General features: G+C 42.0%; 1 protein-coding gene across 1 annotated transcript in view; it reads right to left on the bottom strand.

The window, feature by feature from the left end:
- Positions 1 to 21,253, bottom strand: part of ITPR2 (inositol 1,4,5-trisphosphate receptor type 2) — a 263,492-nt gene that overhangs the window by 217,765 nt on the left and 24,474 nt on the right. The window contains exons 2-5 of the mRNA XM_054188393.1: positions 12,413 to 12,483; positions 3,865 to 3,980; positions 2,590 to 2,676; positions 1,748 to 1,906 (exon numbers count right to left, since the gene is read on the bottom strand). Coding sequence (XP_054044368.1) covers positions 1,748 to 1,906; positions 2,590 to 2,676; positions 3,865 to 3,980; positions 12,413 to 12,483 — 433 coding nt within the window. The remainder of the gene's footprint in view (positions 1 to 1,747; positions 1,907 to 2,589; positions 2,677 to 3,864; positions 3,981 to 12,412; positions 12,484 to 21,253) is intronic.

The following is a 21,253-nucleotide window of genomic DNA, read 5'->3' as shown; positions in this document are numbered from 1 at the left end:
GCAACAGGCCTGGGGAAAAGGGGAGCTTCTGATCACTGCATGGAGCAGGGAAAGACTACGACTTCAGGAACTTCTGACCAGGCACTGGGAATGCAGTCCATCCCCTCCTCACAACAGACTGCCGAAAGGAGCTGCAAGCAGCCACACTCATCCTGGACAGCATCCCAAGAGCTTGGTAACCACAAAGTTAATGAGAGAAAATATACAAGAAAACAGGCATTCCTGTCTGCAATCCTGGGAGGGCTCTTTCACTGATCACTTCACAGGGGAGAGTGGCCAAACATTCCCAGACAGGTCTACAATATAAAACCACACAAGTTCATCATGTGGCCTTCCCAAAGGCAGATCTGAATTTTCCACAGTGGGCACTTAACCAAGCCACAGCCCACTGAACAAAGAGCCGAGTTTTGATCTCATGGCACAACTCTCAGATTTGCAGCCAAGAGTTCCCGTAAATAATCTTCCTCTTACCAATATGCAAGACTCCTACTGAAACCTACCCAGAAAAGACCCACCAGACTATCCAACCCAATTCCAATCACAGATGCCACTCTCATGTTGAGGCAGGATACAGATTTAAAGAAACCTGATGCATTTCCTAGAGACATTGTCTGCTTACCTCTTGAAAAAATTGTTGCCCAGTATATTTAAAAAAAAAAAACTTGAAAAAAAATGTTTACTCTAGTGTAAACTATGACTTATTATCAGCTTTGTAAATCTGCACCCAACAGGTGGACTTAGCAAAGATGCCCCAACACACGTCAGCAGAGGCTCAGATGAGTGCATGGTCCTGCACATAAGCTGGAGCAATCCCAGGCACAAACACAGGGTGGGCAGAGAATGGCTTGAGAGCAGCCCTGAGGAGAAGGACTTGGGGTGCTGGTGGACGAGAAGCTCAACATGAGCCGGCAATGCGCACCTGCAGCCCAGAAAGCCAACTGCATCCTGGGCTGAATCAAAAGAAACGTGGCCAGCAGGTCAAAGGAGGTGATTCTGCCCCTCTACTCCACTCTCAGGAGACCCCACCTGGAGTACCGTGTCCAGCTCTGGGGCCCTCAACATAAGGACGTGAATCTGTTGGAGCAAATCTAGAGGAAGGCCACGAAGATGATGAGAGGGTTGGAGCACCTCTCCTATGAAGACAGGCTGAGAGCGCTGGGGTTGTTCAGCCTGGAGAAGAGAAGGCTCCGGGGAGACCCTATAGCGGTCTTCCCGTACCTAAAGGGGGCCTACAGGAAAGATGGGGAGGGACCCTTTATCAGGGAGTGTAGTGATAGAATGAGGGGTAACAGTTTTAAACTGGAAGAGGGGAGATTTAGACTAGATATCAGGAAGAAATTCTTCACTGTGAGGGTGGTGAGACACTGGAACAGGTTGCCCAGAGAAGCTGTGGATGCCCCGTCCCTGGAAGTGTTCAAGGCCAGGCTGGATGAGTCTTTGAGCAGCCTGGTCTAGTGGGAGGTGTCCCTGCCCAGGGCAGGGGGGTTGGAACTAGATGATCTTTAAGGTCCCTTCCAACTCTAAACATTCTATGATTCTATGAATGTGTCAACGTTTCAGATTCCAGACCATATAATTTGGTAACACTTTCTAGTTACACATAAAAGCTAATAGTCCCAAGCACTGTTAAAAAATATTTTTTTTTCTGAGTGTAACCCATTATGATTTATGCCAGTAGCAAAGAAATCATGTCTTTTCTGGAAACTTTCTGCTTTCTCCCTCTTGCACGTTCAGTATTTCCACTTACATTGTCACCTTCACTCCTCAGTTTCCAGAACGGCTGGATATAAAACCAGGATCCCTCATTCCCTGCAGCATCCAGGGACACCCGCATAGCATTCTTCTCCAGCAGAGCCGGCAATCTTTTATTGACTGTGAGGTACTTGTTACTTTTTATGTGCAGTAGCTGTGGACAAATGATAATTTAAAAAAAATAGTATAACTTTTGCTTTTCTTCCCTTCAGTCAAAGAGGAGATACTGTCTTTCACACTGTAGTGATTTTTCATAACATACATAAAGACAAAATAAAACTAGAAGAGAGTTATCAAACTACAGTGCAGCTAGAGAAAACAGATGGTATACCTCAGATTGACAGAAACATGTCAACAATTAATTTTACAGCAGGTAGGGCAAGGGTGCATTAATAGCGTTACCTTCAGGAATTTAATCCGTTACAGGAAAGTCGTACTGCACTTAAGAACATAACTTCTGTCTCGTTTATATGTCATGAACTACAAATTACTGCAGTGATTTAAGAGGTGCTGCACAGCACCTCTAAAGTATGATTTTGAAATAAATCTTGAAAATAAAAGATATGTATTTACATTCATATACTAAACTGCAGCAACAAAAAATTACACATAAAATTTATATTATGACATATTACTTAAACATGAATATCCAGCACTTCTGGTAGGCTTTGAATTAGACAGAGAAACACGACATTGTAAACTTCGCCAAGTTCTGTTTACCTGACCCTTGACAATCCAGATTACAGTGGTTAGTTTCATTTTCACCATAACCTTGAAATGAAACAACTGTTTCCTTTCCAGCTCTGAGAGAGGGCAGATGTATTTCAAGAGGTTTACCTGTATGACATTGCTATATTTTACGATTTCGCCCAACAGCTTTCTGTTCTCGCTTTCGTTCTGCTTTTGTTCCAGTTCTGCTGCATGCTGCAAGAGAATGATTATTTCTTTAAACTCTACAAAATCAGTACCTATATTCAGCTACTGGAACAGATAGTGTGAAAAGGAAATGATACCACACTTAAAACGTTTCCTCCGACTTACAAGCATTACTGTATTGAAAATATTAGCAGCCGAATGCTGCTGCAGCATGGTTTTCTGCACTATTGTCACCCAGATCCTGTGTCATCGTTCTGGTTTTTTATTACCCAGAATAGACACTCATTCACAGTTTATGGATCACACCTGACTTGCATGCTATTTTAAAAAAATTCAAGCACATAAAGTAATTCCAGGCACTTTATTTCATCCTGAAGGAGGAAAAAGAAGGGCCTATGATTAGCTTCTCCCTGTCACCATTCCTTTTACTTGTTGAGTTTTTAATTGCATACAAATACATTGACTTTATATATAACAAAACAAAACTAGTCGGTCACACATTGCAAAATCAAGGCTAAGCACAAGAGCCAGGGTTAAACACAGACACAGAACAAACTCTCAGCTCCTAGCTCCAATTGTTCTGTAGCTAGCCCTAGCCACGCACCATGTGCCTTCCTTGCTGTCTTCAACTGGAAGCACTGGCAGCCTCTCCACTGCACATGAAACTGCCAACCAGGTTTGATACGACCTTGCTTTCACCTAGTCTTATGCCTTCAATTATACCACCAGGCCAGCTCTTTTTCAGAGACAGAGGAGTTGCGGCATCCACACCGTTTTTGATGCAAAATAGAGCCTGCCCGATGGTTCAGAGAAGAACCACGTAGACTGAAAGACAACTGCAATTCTGAGGAAGTTCCAGACTACAGTGCTGAAAACGTCTCTTTGTCCACCCCTCTGCCGAACTCCTGGAAAGGACTTCTAAAAGAATAGCATGATTTAAACCAGGGCCCACTCCTGATTTTAACAACTCCATTTTTACTTTATAAAACTTCTGAAAGCAGTATTCTGCTTATAGCAAAGGCACAACCGCCAGTCCAAAGTAAGATGAAAACCAGGGCAGGGGCAAGAAATGCCAGTCAGAAGGTAGGGGAGCTAAGGAGAATATGAAGTTGCTACAGTGGCATAATAACACCCATCCCGGCGGTTGCCAAGGCACTTGTTACTATTCTTTCTCATTCTATTGTAATACTACAGCCTGCAGATTGAGATAAGATTACAAATACAGATGTCTCTTACTTGAAGTTTCTTCAGCAGTGCTGCTTCTGTATGATTTCCTTGTTTGGCTTGCTTGGCTTTCCAGTACTGCTTCTGGGCTGAATATCGGTTCATAGGACACACCTTGAAAAGGCAGTCTGTAGAAAATTGAAAGAAATACTCATAAGTAACGTTGAAAGACACTTCCTTCATTTGTAAGTATGCTTTGGTTCATTTTCTTCTTCCAGAAATGCCTAGATACCCGCGTTTAAACATAGTCACCAAAACCAGCTTGATGGCACTGATACCACAAACACGGTGGCAGAAATCCGAGTTGAACCTAAAGCCTTTGATGCCACAGACATGCCCACCCGGTGCAACCACTGTTAAGAGTCCCAGGCTGTGAGCCTGCCATAGGCAAAACTGCCTGCTGCTTTATTAGTGCTCTTTGCTGCTGCACAACATTACGGATGCACTGTTAGTAAGGCTCGTGAAACCTTGAAGAAACAGTCCTGCTTTCTGTACGCCATACATCTCGCTGCCCTGCTGCCTCTGGCATTGCTGACGCGAGGCATTGCACGGGCATCCCGCTGCAAGCTACGGAGTAGGTTAATGCGGTGTTTGGGTCTAACACGCGCCTTCCTAAGATTGATTAAAAAAAACCTAACAGTAAAAACAACAAAGTGACACAAACTGAACACCACCACTGCCGAACGGACAAGGCGAAAAATGTGTAAGGAGGGATGGAAGGCCACCCAAGGGGAATTGCCCGAGCAGGGTGGCTGGGCAAACGAGGACAGCGGAGGAGGTACATCCTGAAGGGAATGCAGCTGACGGGGAAGCCACCACGTATGAGAGGAGCAGCAGCAAAGGAAAGCTAGTTGCAATGTACCGACCCCCATCCCCTGCCCATCACCTTCCCCACATGCAGCGAGGGGGCTGGGGATCAGGAAGGGAGAGAGATACGTCCGGAGGGAAGCCAAGGGGTGCTTCTCTAACTGCTTGTTCAATTGTTCATCTTTATTTCCCAATACCCAAATTAATAATTGAAAGTTAATGTAAATTGGCAATAAACTAAATTTTGTGAAATTGCCTGACTCAAGACTTTTTGGGTTTTTTGGGGCCAGTGACAGTCCTATAGAGTGGAAATAGAGGCTCACGATTCATCCAAATCCAACTGCTTTTAGAGGGACAAACGATACCTAGTTGGGAGCAAGAGCAGTCTTGCATGCTCCCAATCATCAGCTGCTCTAAAAGCTAGGCTTGAAAGATGTTTTACTTAGCAAATGTTGGTAATTGTCCTTTCACACCCCACGTGTGAAAGATGAAGGGACGGGAAAGTATTAATTAGCAATCAGAGTTTTGCTGTGAGACTAGTGAGAACATACAGCACTGCATGCGTGTGATACTGTGAAACTCTTCCCCAACATGGGTTGCAATTTATAGGTGTCAAAGGAAGGTCTGTCCCCCATATTTAATTGTCACAGATGGCCAAGCACTCTCTGAGGATAATCCACCCGCAGAGGAGAATTACCTCTGAAGAATTTCCTCCCTGTTCCATGTCAGGGTGTCAGGAAGGTAGAGACAGGAGGGAAGCAACTACCCAATTCCCAGCCACCTAACTGCGGCACAAGCTAGAGCCAGGTAATAGCAGCAATGCGTCCTACTTAGAAGAGGTTTTGGCCCAGAGCTGGATTAAAAATAAAAAAGTTCCTCTTCTGATCCCACAAGCATATCTTGCAGGTGCTGACAACCCAGTTTGGCCAGAATCAGCAATGTCACTTCTCTGCTGGTCGTCAGGCAACTTCCCACAAAGAAGAGATTCTGCAACACAACTGGAAAGCCACGTTGCATGGAGTGTGGCACAGACAGTGCTCCTCACAAAAAGAGAGCAAAGAGAGAAAAAGAGGAGAACAAACATGCTAGCTCCATGTGAGCAACATGAAGCACTTATCTACCACCATACTCAACACAGTTAACAGCACACACATCATAGAACAGAATAATTTGAAAACAGTTCTCTCTACCCTCAGGTCTCCTGCTGCCTTCTCCAAAGAGAGTCCCTTTCCAACAGCACTGTGTAGTCACTCTTATCTCTGATACCCAAGGTGCTGCAATATGAAATAGCAACTGCAATATCAACACTGAGTACACATTCCAGTTACACACTGGATCAATGTGCAGGTGACCCTGTTGAATTTACCAACCTCGCATGTCATTTTTAAATACAGTGCAATCTCGTCACTCAGCCATTACTGTCACAAAAATGTCAGCAGGGACTATCCCGAAGTCACATTGTGGGTTTTAACCACTGAGTCAGGTCAGCAGCAGACTGTTTCTATTTTATGGTGCTGTCCTACTCACTATCTAATTCCCAGAGCAAGTTTAACATCTGCGGTTGCTAACTACCTAGGACTTGTTGCAGCTCTCCAGTCCAGGACGGCACATGTGGAAAGTCCCTGTCTATGACACATGTCATGAGAAAAGTTTCCTTATGAGTGGAAATTCAAGTATCAAACTCACAACCTGTCTGAGGAAGCTGCTAGACACCAAGGCAGATCCTATTCTCAACACTGTCAATCCAATGGAACTACGCTTTCACCACAGGGAGGAAGAGGAGGAGATTCAACTCCTCTGAGATATATTCTCCACATATCCTCCAACATACCCATCTCTTCACAGTCTGTGGGGAATTACCGAACCCATGTTACAGCAGGAACACCTCTTGTAACACAACAGGAGAGGGAAGGGAAACCTAGCATGAAGACTGGCCTTGCCTTCCCTAAGTAAAAATGAACTCCCATTGCTTAAAACAGAACAGGCAGCACCCTCAACTACAATCAGGCCCAGCTAAGCACAGCTACCTGATGTTAGCTGCCAAAACCACTTGAGTAAGACTGTGCCACACGTTCCTCTGCCTGCCTGCGCCCCTAAAGCCAGTGGTTTGCGACAGTGTTGGCTCTCAAGCCATGAACTAAGCCTCAATACTCTTAGTCCTGCAAGCATGCCATGTGGCCTCTCATATATTGGCCATCATTACACCAAGCTTTTCCTTGCATTGCCTCTTCCCTTCATAGCAGTTGACCTTCCTCTACTATTCCTAGCAGCAAAGCTTATTCATACAAAAACGCCGCCGGTGGTAGAAGTTTCCTTGGCACTGACCCAAAGTCCTCACCGATTTGCTCCCTAATCACAGCCCTGAGTTGCTGTTCCTAGGAGAAAGTGTTAAAAATCTTTATCAAAGCGAACCCAGCTACCTTGCAAAGATGTTTACTTTCATTTCAAAGGGGAACATTTACAATGAGAACTATACCATACAACCCAGAGTACGTAACTCCCAGGTAACTTTTACAATATCCTGGGCACCAAGAAGGGGGCAAAAAAACCCCACAATTACAAAACGCTGCGTACTGTTAAATCATACTGTATGTTGTAGGAGATTTTACTTTGAGTATTGGGATTTTGGCTCATGAAACAAAAAGTCTGCTATTATTTTCCTGCAACAGTCTATAATTAACGTGCCTTCTCAGAAGATTTCATGAAACACTTATTTCTCTGAAGTAACAATACCTTCTTTTTATAGGACCAGTCTTCATTTCTCAGTTACTCCCCACACATCCTGCTACTTGAATAAACACACTGCTTCCCATCCTCATGCAGAGTCTCAAAGCACAGCGCTACCACGCTGTAGAGAAACCTAAGATGTACACGGATGTGCTGGCACTGCTGTGTGGGTCTGCTTCCCAAAAGTGGGGGATTTTTTTTCCTAATGATAGCTCTCAAAGAAAAGGAAATGTCAAGCAGGCGCTGGATAACCTCAGCCACCACACAGCTCCATCTGTAGCCATGCCGCACAGCACAGCTCTCCTGACTTCCAGTCTAGTGCTTTAGAAGTTGAACTACCAAGAACTTTTTTAAAATCAGTATTATTTCAATTGTATTTTTCTCAATTTATAGACTAAAAAAAATTCATATTCTTTATTGCCAGACAAGCTTTTCCCTATTTATTAACATTACAGATACATTAAAAATAGGTCCTCTCATTTTTTTCTCTTTGTTGTTTTTTTTTTTTCTAGTTACTTTCATTAGAATAGCAATAGGATACTATATAAATTCAAGCTTCGTGGACCTAAACATGGGGGAACGAAAAAAGCAGTGCCTGCCCTAAAGAAGCTATAGTTTAAATAAACAGGAAAGAAGAGAAACTGAGGCATAAGATTATAAAGCAACTTTCCAGCGCACACACATTAGATCAAAAGCTCAGCCCTCCTGGAGGTCAGTCTAGCAACCCACTCATGACCCACAGACCTTCAAACTTCTCCAGACATTCTCAGATAGTCCTGTTTCCTAACTTATTACTTTACGGATTTTTACATAAATGCTTCTCTTCCTGAGGACACTAATTAAGTAGGCACTATCAAAGGTAAACAATTAGCTTTAAAGCAAATAGCTTCAAAGTATCAGCCGGTTTCACTTACTAAACTTTCATGCATTCAACTTCTGCAGTTTCATGAATTTTCTCATGCCCACAAAATCTTCCTGGCAAAATTTCAATTACTTGTGCACGAAGTGAAGATGGAGGAAATGAGAAACATTGCCCACCCCCGCCCCCACACACATTTTTTAAAACAATAAAAATCACTTCAAGTTTTCTTTACAAAATGGAAAAAAAAAAAAAAAAGGAGAAGCTCTCCCTGGTCACACGCCGACTTAACCTCCTACACTACACCTTGGCTTATTAGAAAGTGAGAAAATACAACAAATTATCAGTGCCGAGGCACATATCAATTAATTATTGGGGGGGGGGGGGGAGACGTTTATTAATCAGAACAATCAAAAGACGGAAAGCAGCAATCCCCACAGTGTGGGAGATGATCCACAGAGAATGCCCTCAGAACTGACCGCCTTCCTGAGCCTGGGAAGGTGCACCAAATGCCAGTCTTCAGAAGGCAACAGTGGGTGCAACAACCACACACGGCGCATCCTCTGAGCAAAAAGCAACTACACTCAGGAAGTCTGAAAAGGAAAATAACTCATATTGTGCCTTTTAAATGTTTCTTGATGTTGGATAAAGATGGCTTAGGACAATATTTGTCAGAGGCTTTCCCTCCCTGCCCCTCCCCCCCCCCTTTTTTTTAAAGTGTTAGAAATCAACTTTTGCCCATCATAGAAGATTTCCATGATTTGCAGAGCTAGAAGAATTATCACATGGCTTTACTTACCCACTTGTCAGCCTGCTGGTTTAAGTGGAAGGGATACGGCTATTAAATCACAGTGTGTAATCTATGTGTCTTGAAAAAAATACAGTAAGGTGGAAAAGAGCTGAAGTGAGAATGGAAAGGGAGGAATGTGAGGGAGCAAGGAGTGGGGCAATGAAGAGTCCTAAGGAGGACAACAAAAAGTGATCAGGATTCTGAGACGAAAACTAAAGCAATTATGGAACTGAGAGAAACAAGAAGAAAACACAAGGGCCAGCCAAAAAAATGTAGGAGAAGACAAGGAAAAAGGCAGAAAGAGTAGGAGGACAAAAGGAGACAGCACAGAGGAATGTAACAGAAGGGAGAGAAGAGGAAAGAACAATGTCAAAAAAGACTGAAAATGGAGAGAAAGGCAAGAGGAGGGTATCTAGGAACTCAAACATGACTTTCATTGTAGATGCCTCAAGAAAAAGCGCGTAAAATGTAGGAAAGTTTAAATCGGTGTAAGAACTTAGGTCACTTTACATTTAAAAGAGAGGAAAGACATGCTCCCTTTTGAGAGTTGCTAAATTTGATCAACAAGCAGGTCTTATCTGTGCTATTTTACACCTTGTAAGCTGAAAGTGTTTCCCACTGGAGATAACAGCATCAAGCTGAAGTGTGTTTAAGGTCACAGTCTAAACTCTGACTTAAGAGTTCTGTTGCTCATGATGTGTCTTTACGTTAGAGGTACAGGACTTCTGGCACACGCTGTTCTTCCTAATGTCTGTGAACCTGGCCCTGCAGGAGGGTAAGCATTTCCATCATGACACTTAAGTGCTTTAGCTCTCACTAGCTTCAGTTAGAATTAGGACAAAAAGCACCTGGCTTGATCAGCCCCTAAAATTCAACTGCAAAATAATAAACACTTTTTTTTGGTTTTGTGGGTTTTGTTTTTTTTTTTCTCAAGAGACTTCAGGAAACACATTGGGGACCAAAGTCTGCCCTCTTTTGCACTGATGCAAATCTGGATATGCACATTGACAAACACAGAGCCACTCCAGGTTCATTTCCGTGTGGCCGAAGGGGAAATCTGGACCACAGCTTCTCCACTGCGGAGACAAAATGAAAGCAACCACAGCTTTCCTTAGCTTAACAATACTCCGTTTTGTAGGATGTTCTGAAACAACCAGAATAGCTACCACCCACTCAAAAACAAGAAAGTAAACACATAACAAAAACGAAACTGCTATTTTGAGACACCTCTTTACGTAGGTTTTCAGTTCAGGCCAACAGCTCAGTATCTAAATTTGATCTCTGACTGAACTCTGTAGGAGGGATACAAGTAGTTAGAAAACACAATCCTTTTCTTTTTTTTTTTGCCTGTTGGGAAAAGGGTTGGTAAAATATTACCAAAAAAGAGCAAACATAGTCCTCCGATGTTAATTTTCAGTGTCAGTCCTTGGAATCTAAACATCTTGTTAGAAACATGCCTTTCTCGTATGTCTTTGAGTCTCAGGTCGTGCTCTAACCGCAAATCAACGCCAGTTCAGCTATCAGTGATAAAAACATCATAAACCATACAGGCAGCAGTTCCTACTACTAAAGAGGCCCTGCTCTTCCTGCTGTTAGATGATATTTTTAGTTGCTTATGTCTAATCAGTCAATTAATCATTCTTGCCTAAGTCTTATTTTTATGTCAAGAACCTACTTAGAGCAGTTTTTGTTTGTTTCATTAACTCTGCTGTTTTAATTGAATGCTATCTCCCAGAAGATTCTTTGGGGAAAAAAATCTGCATTTTGCTTACGTTTCTTGGTTATAAGAACAGCATTTAGCAACTCTTTTGCCTCAGTGCTCTTGAGCAGAGCTAAGAAATTTAGCAAAGCACGGCAAAGATGTACTTTGGGTTGCTCTCATAATACAGACACCTCTGTGGTACCAGGCACTAAATCCCAATCAGACAGAAACTTTCTGCTGTGTTCTCAGCCAAACCTCTGCTATTCCCACACTTTGTCACAATTTTACTTGTAAGATGAAGGAAAAAACAACCAAATGACGGCTTTATCTTTTCTGCAGCCATTCTCCTGTGTGAGAATTATTAGCGCTGTATTAGCGCTGAGAGTTCAATGAAAATGAGAGTTCAGTCAAAGTCCCCAGACCTTCTTGATGCTGTTGAAATCACTTTTTTTTCTTTGAAAAACTCAACACAGAACACTATCAACTTTTTCCTTCTTTGCCTTTTCAAGATACGAAAGAACACCACAAAACTGCAATAAAAGAGCTCTACTGTACTGAAGTTATAAAATCAAGCCCTCAAATGTTAGACAATGAAAAAAAATGAAGGTTGTCTTTTTAACCTCTGTTCAGCTCCTTGATTGTAGGCATTTGGATATATTCTGCAATTATACTACCACGTGCAAATCTCTTCCAGTGACACCTGTCTCATCTAGAAACCTGGATATGCTCTACTTTGGGAACATATCAGGATGGTGAAGTGACACAAATACTGTACAAAGAATGCCCATCTGAAATTTTGTGCAACCTGGAAGCTGTGTATTAAATGTGAATGTCAGTGCAACCCTTTGAGATAGATTAAAGCAGCTATGAAACATGTTTCCCTTGCTGTAAACCAGGCAAGCCATGACTGTCTTTATCTTGTAACAGGTGTGAATCCAAGCCCATTTAAGCCAAAAGAGGTCTGGAACAGGCTAGTAAGGCTCTGCTTTGGCACAGCGAGAGCCAATGGCTTAAATCAAGCACGGACAAGACTTTATTTCCTTCCCTGCATATAAACACACAGAACTTCTGATACCGCAGTAGTATTTTTTAGCATTCAAGAAGTAGAAACTGCCTGTTGTCAGTGCACTGTTATTTTTTCCAATAAGTAAAACAGCAGAATTATCCAAATCTACAAGGCCATGTCTTAAGAAAGTTGAGAAAAATCAGATATGGTTTTAAGCAAAAGCAAAACAAACAGCTGACAAAATATTTGGGGGTAGTCCTTAAAATGTTGTGTTAACTTTTAAATAAATGAACAAACCAGCAGCTCAAGTAGTTTCGAACCTCACAAGCTTGTTTCCCATTTACAGTAAGAGGCGGACTGGAGCAATGAGTTGGTCACGCAGCAGGGGATAAGCCTTTGGTGTACAGAACACAGCAACCAGCTCTTGGACTACAAGAAAATTAGTCCCTGTCCCCACATTTTCCACCTACCCGTCATACCTTTGCTGATTCGGTATTTTGTTCTCAAAAATCTGTCATTCACATCCCAGTTTGAAACTTTGGCAACGTGTTTACAAACCATGAAGGCATCTGAGAAGTGACACGTCTGGTAAGGCAAAGTGCCCAAGGAGTTAGAACATGCATCAATCAGTCATTTAAGAAAAAAAAAAAATTATCGCCAGTTACTGACCTCTGAACTTCTTTGGAGGATTAGCAAGGTCACCTGCCTCTGGCTGAACCACACATCGGTCATCCACTAACCTAGAAAAAAAAAAAGTTATTACACTTACTAAAACATGCGTTTGACATGCGTCAGCGTATATAAATGCAGAGACATACCTGTCACATTGTAGATATAGAAGCTTACATATTTCTCCAACTTAATTCAAAAAATACCTTAGAAACTCTACTATTCAGTTACTAAGCATAACCAAGAGAAGAAAGCTCTACATTTTCCTTCAAGTAAGAGGATTTCTTCTCTTGCACTAAATTATGGCCTATGTGAATTAGATCCCACTTCATTTAAATCCTGTTAAAAGTCCCTTTTGTTACAGCACGTACATTGATGTTACATGTCAAATTCTTGTTTTCTTTCATTACAGTCCACTAACCCTGAATCAGAAAGAGTTTGTTTTTCTGCAGCTGTCAGATTTTCGCAGCCAGTACCCTAGGGCATAATCCAAAATTCACCCAAATCAACGGACTGTGAGACACTTAAATTAGCCCTGGAAAAAGACCTCAAAAAAAAAAAAAAAAAAACCAAACATTGGGAAGGCACACATTTATCTGCTGTGAGAAAGGACGTTTAAAACACTGTGGGTTACCTTGGCCCTACACTTGCAAGCTGTCTCGTGCTTGCAGAGTCCTGCATTCCCAGTGAGGAACTTTTAAGAGGATGCACAGTATCATCAAGTAAGCAGCCTTCACATGGATACAAGAGCATACATGGATCTGCTTACACAATCAGGACATGCAGGTGGGTTTCTCCAGGGACCTGCTGTTTCATAACACTGTTTTATCGAGAATTTGAATCTGGAATTTGATAAAGCACTTTAGATTCTAGTCTTTAAAAATTCTGCTACTCCCCTTCACCGTTTCCAATCGTTTTCCTCTGCAGAGGCATGTGGAATTAAGATTCAGTTCCAATCAAAACTCACAGGACCACATTTTCCTTCACTAAAATTAATAAGCATTTATTCAATCCACAGCAGAAAATCTAAGTAACAAATCAAATGTATTTCTCACAATATTTTAAAAGTTAAATAAACAATAAAATTCAAAAATATAAATTGTTCATCTTATCACAGAACTTCCTAAACATAAATTCAGCTTCCTTTCAGGAAGCATCCTGTAAATAATCTGCCTGTTTCAAAAAATTATTCAGGAAAATCACGTTTAAGGACACACTACTGCCCTGCCACTTCACAACAACAGCCTTAGCAGCGTATTCTGTGCCAGAAAAAGCACAATTTGGGTTCAGCCAAACTACCCAACAGACGCATTCAGTTTTCACTCAAGTTGCTGGTGGCTTTGCACCTAGCCACAAGGGCAGTAAGGCCGATGCCCCAGCATGCCCGTGAATTTTCTACCTCAAGCAAACTGACTGCTGACAAGCTGCTTACTCTGGTTGCAGCTCCCAGAAACAGAAGGAAAAGCGATAAAGAATTTTGGAAGTCAGCAGCTGGGATCTCATAATATACTTGGAAGCAAAGTTCCAGGAGCAGGCAGGGGACTTGCCATGGCCCTCTGGAGTTCTGTTTTTCACAGTGTAGGTTAGGCCAGGCTTGGAAAGCAGGACTTAGGACAAGTCAGTCCTGCAAGATGCCGTTTATCTATGATCTAATGGGACAAAGCTTCCTATAAACAGCGCCTAAAACCTGGAGTCACAGAAGAAACAGGGCTAGAAAGGACTACCTTAACAGAAGCTTTGCCAGAGGATTTCAATGCCAATAAGTACTCCCCCCTCAACAAAATCCCTCAAAGGTTTTCTGAATGAACCCAGAAGATTTGACCTTAAGCACTGCCAGGATGGAGGACAGTATGTTGGAAGTTGAGCATAATTCACAAGAGACATCTCGTGTTCCTTGGTGACAACTTGTGCACCCTCATGACAACTATAACTGTGGATGAAATGCAGAACTTTCATCATGGTGCCACATCACCGTAACGAAAGACATATAGAAAATGGAAGCTGCTGGTGCTTAGAAAAAACAAACAAGATCCTGCACACCGCCTGAGTCGTTAGCTGCAGTGTTCAAACATGTTAGACTTCCAAGGCTCAGAATTGTTTAATGTATTTAAACAATTCATATAAATCACTTTCATTTAAGCATTCTCTACAGGCACAAAGATACGGACCATAAATGAGTTCTACAGTCATTAGAAAACAAAGACATCAGACAAGACAAAAGAGAAAGAAACTGCTACTACCATCCTCTAGGCACAAAATGAGAGCATGGAAAGATTAATTGACATGTGACAGGACAGTGGCATGACAGACCAGAAACATCATCTCCTGTGCCTCAGCTTCTGATGCCTCTTTTTCTTACAAAGTATCTTACAACATGGGACAAAAACCTGAAAAAAGTATTGCTTTGTCAATATAGCAGGTTTCCAATAATTTAATCCCCCAAATTTCCATATAATGTCATTCATCCTGTATTGGAGCAGTATGTCCGTCGAAGAGTTTAGTAGCTACTTGTTTTCTGGGGAGCTGCCTGTTACGGTACTGTAGTGAGAGCCTATTTGCACATTGCGCATGATGCCAGACTTCAGCTTGTCCTGTAGACTGGAACAGAAGAGGCTCTTCAAAGGCAGACTACTTCCTCTGATGTACGATTCATAGTAGTCAAATCCCACTTTTTATACCGAGCCAAAAGGCAACCGTTGGGTTTGTTACTAAAGCCTGCTAGGTGGCCGCACTAAACAACCTGTAACTCCTGACCTTTGTAACCCGCCAACGATCCATTTGAGATGCGTGAAACCGAGCAACAAGCTTGTCTACAAAAGGTCCTGGGCACCTGCAGCTTCCGTCAGACCACAACACAGTACATATCAAGATCACTCACTTGCTGGTTTGCATAGGAGGCCGAAGTGCACCAGAGCAGACCTTTCTGATAAAGGCAGAATCTACTCCATTATACCATCAAATTTGCTACCTATTTAAATACCGATCTAAATTATTATGCCAATATTCAAGCCATTCTAACATCAAAGAAGTTTTGGCAAACTTCAAAGGGTCTAATTCTTCAGCTGGACTGCAAACAGACAATACGGCTTTGTGCCCTCCATTGTCATTCGGTACCTGGCAGATACAACATGACTGCGTTTCAGTTTTTCGTATGTTGGCGGCATATAAATGACAAAGGAGTTCTCTGCACATGTATGATACGATTTTTATTTGTGCAAGTTCTTCCCTGAACACAATAAATACCTGGTTTATGCACAATGCCTCCAACTAATTGTTGCACCGCTGTAGGAATTACATTGTACAGTAGTTCACTGGTGCCTAAGATAAATCATCAGAAAAGTCAAAATAATAATTACAGCCCTGAACTTCACACGTAGCCCTTTGTATTCGGTAATTGCAGAATTAGGGTCTGAAAGTAACAACACTTATGGGATTGCTTGTTTTCGATGCCCAACCATTCTCCCACTGCAGCCAGTGGAAGTGTTTTACATTTGCTGGAGGGAAAGCAAGGGCAGTTCCCCACCAGGCCGCCACATGCAGCCAACTTCACAGACTAGCAGGTATTTAAGCCATTAAGACCTCACACTACGGTGTACAAAACCACATTAAACGAGAACTGAAACTATCTAAAGCACTGCCTAGGAGTTAAGGGGTGCTTCTCAGCAGAGGCAGAGAAAAAAAGTAAAGGCCGTTTTCAACTCTCTTGCTAGCATTAGCCAGGATAGCGCACCATACCATGTCAAGCAGTCAGAGCACAAACTCATACAGAGCCCTACGCCTATCTTCCTCTCCCTTCATTTCTCCACATCACTTGGTGGGGTTAAGTCTGTCCTTTCTCCTTGCACCACATGCAAAGCCAAACATGTGCAGAAGCATGCGATTTAGTAATATCTTGCAGCAATTAATCCCATATATAAGGTAGCACATGTGTAAATATACTTATGAGCAGTTTCGAGTATAGTGCCTCTTATTTTTGTTGTTTCAGCAACAAAAGGACCAGACTAACTTCTCCCAGTGCTATTAATAATTTGTATTCAGAACTTGCCTAATATAAACTTCAAACTTCTCATACAGCTTCCAGTATTGCTCCGCTACCTGGGCACTGGGCAGAAGCAGGGAAACAATCGCTTGCAGTAATTCCCGCTAAATCTTTCTACCGGGTAGAGCAGCAGCCTTTGTAGCGGCTTTCACTGAAAGAAAAAACACAATGAGCATGCAAAGAACCAGTGGGGCCTCACTGTGTGTTTGGGGAAACAAGAGGAAGGATGGATGGAAGGATGGAAGGATGGATGGATGGATGGAAGGATGGATGGATGGATGGATGGATGGATGGGAGGAGCCGGACTAAGAGGTAGTAGTATAACAGATAAGGCAGGTATGTTGGCAGAGAAGTCTAATGATACCTGGGTTTACAGGTATGAATCATATATGTTGGATGATTCTTCATGTCCTACAGGCTCCTCTGATTACCTAACACAGGCTAAAGGGAAATACACCAAGGTTTCTAGGAACTTGCAGATGTAGAGCGAGGCTCAAGGAATAGTTGTATAGCAATAATCCTAGAAAAACTCTTCACCACGAGGAGTTATTTTAAAATTACTACTGAGATACAGTCACATTTCAGAAGAACAAAACACAATGTGAGAAAAAATAGACAAGGAATGATGATGGATTTCATTAACTTTAGGGCTCTTTCAGAACATAAGGTGCTTTTTAGATTGTCCAAGAACGCAGTCACATAATATTAATTTATCCTAGCTTTGTGCCTTCAGCTTAAAAAAATATAATCCTGAAATGTTATTTTGTCTCTTCTTACCAACAGACTTCCACTTTTCATAGCCAATATTATTAAGCAAAATAATACCAAAACCACACACACAAGACAAAACACACCAGCACACAGTCTCACATACATATAACTGCACATACATGCATATGTGTGCGTAACTTCTTAAAAAATACAAGGCCCAGCTACTAATGTCTAACTATTATAATACATAGGGATGTGCAGAACTCAGCTTGGTGCTCTTTACACACGCATGTATTTTGCAGTATTTATAGTATTTTACTCTAGCTAAGCCGGAGTGTCTTGGATTGAAGACATTGCCTCTCTCAGTTGCTCAGCTTTTATTCTTTTCATGGTATCATCATTTCACTGACTTTCTGAGCAGCATAAGGGCTGACAGCAGCAGGAAGAGGGGGGCAATGTTGACAACACACATCAGCAAGAGGAGCCGGGCATTTTAATTGCCAGTGGAGTCAAGCAATATTTTTGCTCAACATCAGTTCACAAATCATGCTGAGGTTACCTCCCAAAGACACGTAACCTCATGGAAAATCCAGTTGTAGTGCCGAGAACAAAGTACCAGCCCTCAAAGCCTCCCTTCCTGAGCTCCTCAGACGTCCCTTTAAATACACAACCTCCTTACCAGAAACAGTCATCCAGAGCACCTTCCACCCAACACACTTCTTCCCCTCCTAACTGCAGCTCCCACACACAAAGCCTCGACCGCGTTCCACACATCCCAGCACAGAGTACCCAACCGGGAGGAGAGAAGCTAGTCATACCACTAAGAAGCCAACCAGTAACAAACAATAGGTTACTAAAATTTTGCTGCCCTGGAAATAAAATACCAAATACCTAAGTGCCAAAACAATCAGGTCCACCCAGTTCTTCTCCAAGTCCACCCACTTTTCATTTCATTGAGCCTCTTATCAGGCATCTAGGTCAACCCACTTCTTGCTTGCTTCAAGTGGTCTCCTGCCAAATATCCGCAGTCATCTTACCTCACCCTTCCCAAAATGTGAGTTCATACTCCTTTTTGACTACCGGTCCTGATTCAAATGATTTACAGCTCTATGATTTAGCTCCAGTGTATGAAATTTGTCCTTTTTCCTGTCTCCTTCCTTTCCAAAGCCTAATTTTTCATCATCGTCTTTTCACATCTGCAATCTTTCAGGGTCTCCTACATTAACCCCAGCTTGCACAGAAAACAAAAAGGATCTTCCTTGCACGTAAGCAGCAGGGCGATTAAGCCTCTGTGCCATTTAGGAAGACTCTTTGTTAAAAATCCCTTTTTGATAAATGGGAGGATTGCAGTACACAATATTTAAAGAAGAACTGCACTACTTGCCAAAGCACATGCATGCACAAGCCTCACGCAGCAGCACAGCGGGAGACTACAAAGTCTGACCGCTGCCTGCCTCAAACTTTAGCAATTTTATCCTTCCCTTTCTGAACAAATTTTAATTGCTACAAACACAAAGCTTAATACAGGTTGAAAGAAGCTATTAAATTAATTCCCCTAGTTTGGGAAAAAAAAAAAAAAAAAACAAAACCAACTTCTGTGCATCTAAAATATTCCAAACTCCTTAAATTTCACCATAAACCATCCTCAGCGTAAAAGAAGAATGTGAGTGCATTTTATCTCAACCACAAGACCAGGAACACTCTGCCATTCTCACCATGCTGAAAACTGCTTGCGTAGGTCACTTTGAGTCGTATTATCAAATGCCAAGGAGACAGAAGGGCAGAAAGCAAGATACCAAGCATATACTGGGAAATGAAAAACAGCAGGCAAGCAGGCAGCTCCAGAGCTGCACTAATAATCAGCCCTAAAGTTTTTTTCGTTATCTGATAGTGCATTCATATATTCCTGTAACCATACCTGCAGGCTTGCATGTCAGAGAGGGGGGAGAAAAAGCAGAAGTTTTGCCTGTTCAATTAAGCAATCCAGCTATAAATCCTGAATGTCACTTTGTTATTCTTTTGTATTGTATTACATCCCTCATGCTTTTAGCTCGTAAAAGCTTCAGCAACCTGTTCAAGTACAATTTGTTTATCCATTTTAGAGTTACAGTTAGATTTAAAACATTGTGCAAATTAAAATAAATTATAAGAATGGAGGTAAAATAAATGATGACAATAGAATAAAGTGTTATTTGGAGATTACAGTGGAGGGGAGAAAACATGATTCTTAGATTTTAGTCTCAATTTTGACATTTTCTTGGCCTATAAAATAGGCAAGTCATTTATGCACAGGGAAAATGGTACTGAACTTAGCTTGTGCATATTAATTTTTGCCAAGTAAATAAACATTCACACAGCATTTCAAGATCCTCACGTTCATGCAACATGCACTAAGTCACTTTTCGCACCAAGCGCACCTATTTTTTGCTGTCAAAAGGGGACTTGGGAATCGGCAATGGCAGGCAGTGTGCCAGCCCACCCCACCCAGCTCATTCCCCAGTCACACAAACTCCTGCTACACTTCTCCAAAATGCTGGTGCTCTGCTCCCAGGCTTGTTTTGGCTTCAGTCTGTCTCAGTACCTTTGAAAAACAAATTGCATTCCCATAAAACCGAGGAAATGCCTAATTTCTTCCTTTTTTTTTTTTTTTTTTTTACTTTTTTTTTTAAAAAAAAAAAAACTTTTTTTTACTTTTTTTTTACTTCCTTTTTTTTTTTTTTTACTTTTTTTACTTTTAAAAAGTAAAACTCCATCATACAAGGATGTTGTGATAGCCTAAAGGCATTTGATAGAAGAAAATCTTGCACAGGAAAACGTACTCTTTTGGATAAAATTTGTATTGAGACATTCTTTTAGAGCTACGAAATGGAAAGGATAAAATGAGTATTAGGAAAGCATTCTGAAAGCAGTAGTGGCTTGCAGAACATAGACCCGCTAACAATATACATCACCTGGGAGATGGGACAATTTTTCTATTACTATCATTTTCTCTTTTGGGGCTCTCTTTGAACTTACTGGCAAAATTTCCACTGCTGTCTCTGAGGCCAAGGTTTCACCCCAGTGACCTGAAACGTACTTGGGGGTGAAGTGCCGTTTAAATACGAAGCGGTGGCAACACCCAGTGCCCGGCTACAGGGGAGACCCTTCAAACGCAGAGAGCCCACCATCACCAGCGAGCTCACCGCTGCCAAATCAATCTCACCTGGAGGTGGGGTGGAACGTGGCGTTCTGGTGGCCGCAGTTCAGCCAAGTAAACCTAAAGTGTCTAGCTCAAATCCATCATCTGAGACCCTTTTTCACTCAAAACTGAGAGATAGGCACTGCCAGATGGCAGTAACAACCTACTCTAGGGCAGATGTGTAAAATAGGAGGATGAAACATCCTCTGGACATGGCCTTCCCTTCTCCCTTGCCTATTTGCTACCTGTGTAACTTTTGAGATGACTCTGCTTTGGAAAAACACGTTAAGTGAGACCCTCAGACATCTCAGGACAGAGGTACTAGCGTTCTGGAAGGCTTTCCTCCTAGTTCAACTTCAACGCCTGGCAATTTTTCTTGTGCCTGCCTGAGACACAGATGAGAAACCCAAGGTGGACCTGGTTGAAATATTCCTCCTGCCCCCATCCACCTTCCTCCTGTGCACCCCTGAGCAAAACAAGACTGCAAACGCTGCACTCCAGGAAGCGCACACTCACTGACAGGTTGCCAGCAACCAGAGAAAAATATTATGTTAATGTGTCTACACACAGGGTACAAAGAATACATATTTCTTGAAGTCCGCAAAGTCTTTTTTTCTTTTTTTAAAGATAGCCGGCGTGACCCACAGCATATATTCAAGGGTGAGGATTTTTATGCTGATGTAGTTTGTCTCAAAAGATTCCAGCCACTGAGGTATGGTGGAACAAAAGAGAAAAGCCTTCCTTCAGTTTCAATTAAGGTCGCTCAACTATTGCTCAAGAGGATAGTTGCGAAGGACTGTTTTAGTTAATTGCACACAAAATTAAAAAGATAAAGAAAGCTAGATTAATCATTACAATTTTGTTAAAGCTGGGAATTTGATTATTTCAAGAAAAGACTTTAAAAAGTGGGATG

This window comes from Rissa tridactyla, chromosome 1 (assembly GCF_028500815.1).
Source record: "Rissa tridactyla isolate bRisTri1 chromosome 1, bRisTri1.patW.cur.20221130, whole genome shotgun sequence".
In the NCBI taxonomy this organism is placed as follows: Eukaryota; Metazoa; Chordata; class Aves; order Charadriiformes; family Laridae; genus Rissa; species Rissa tridactyla.
This window is presented reverse-complemented; position numbering and strand designations above follow the sequence as displayed.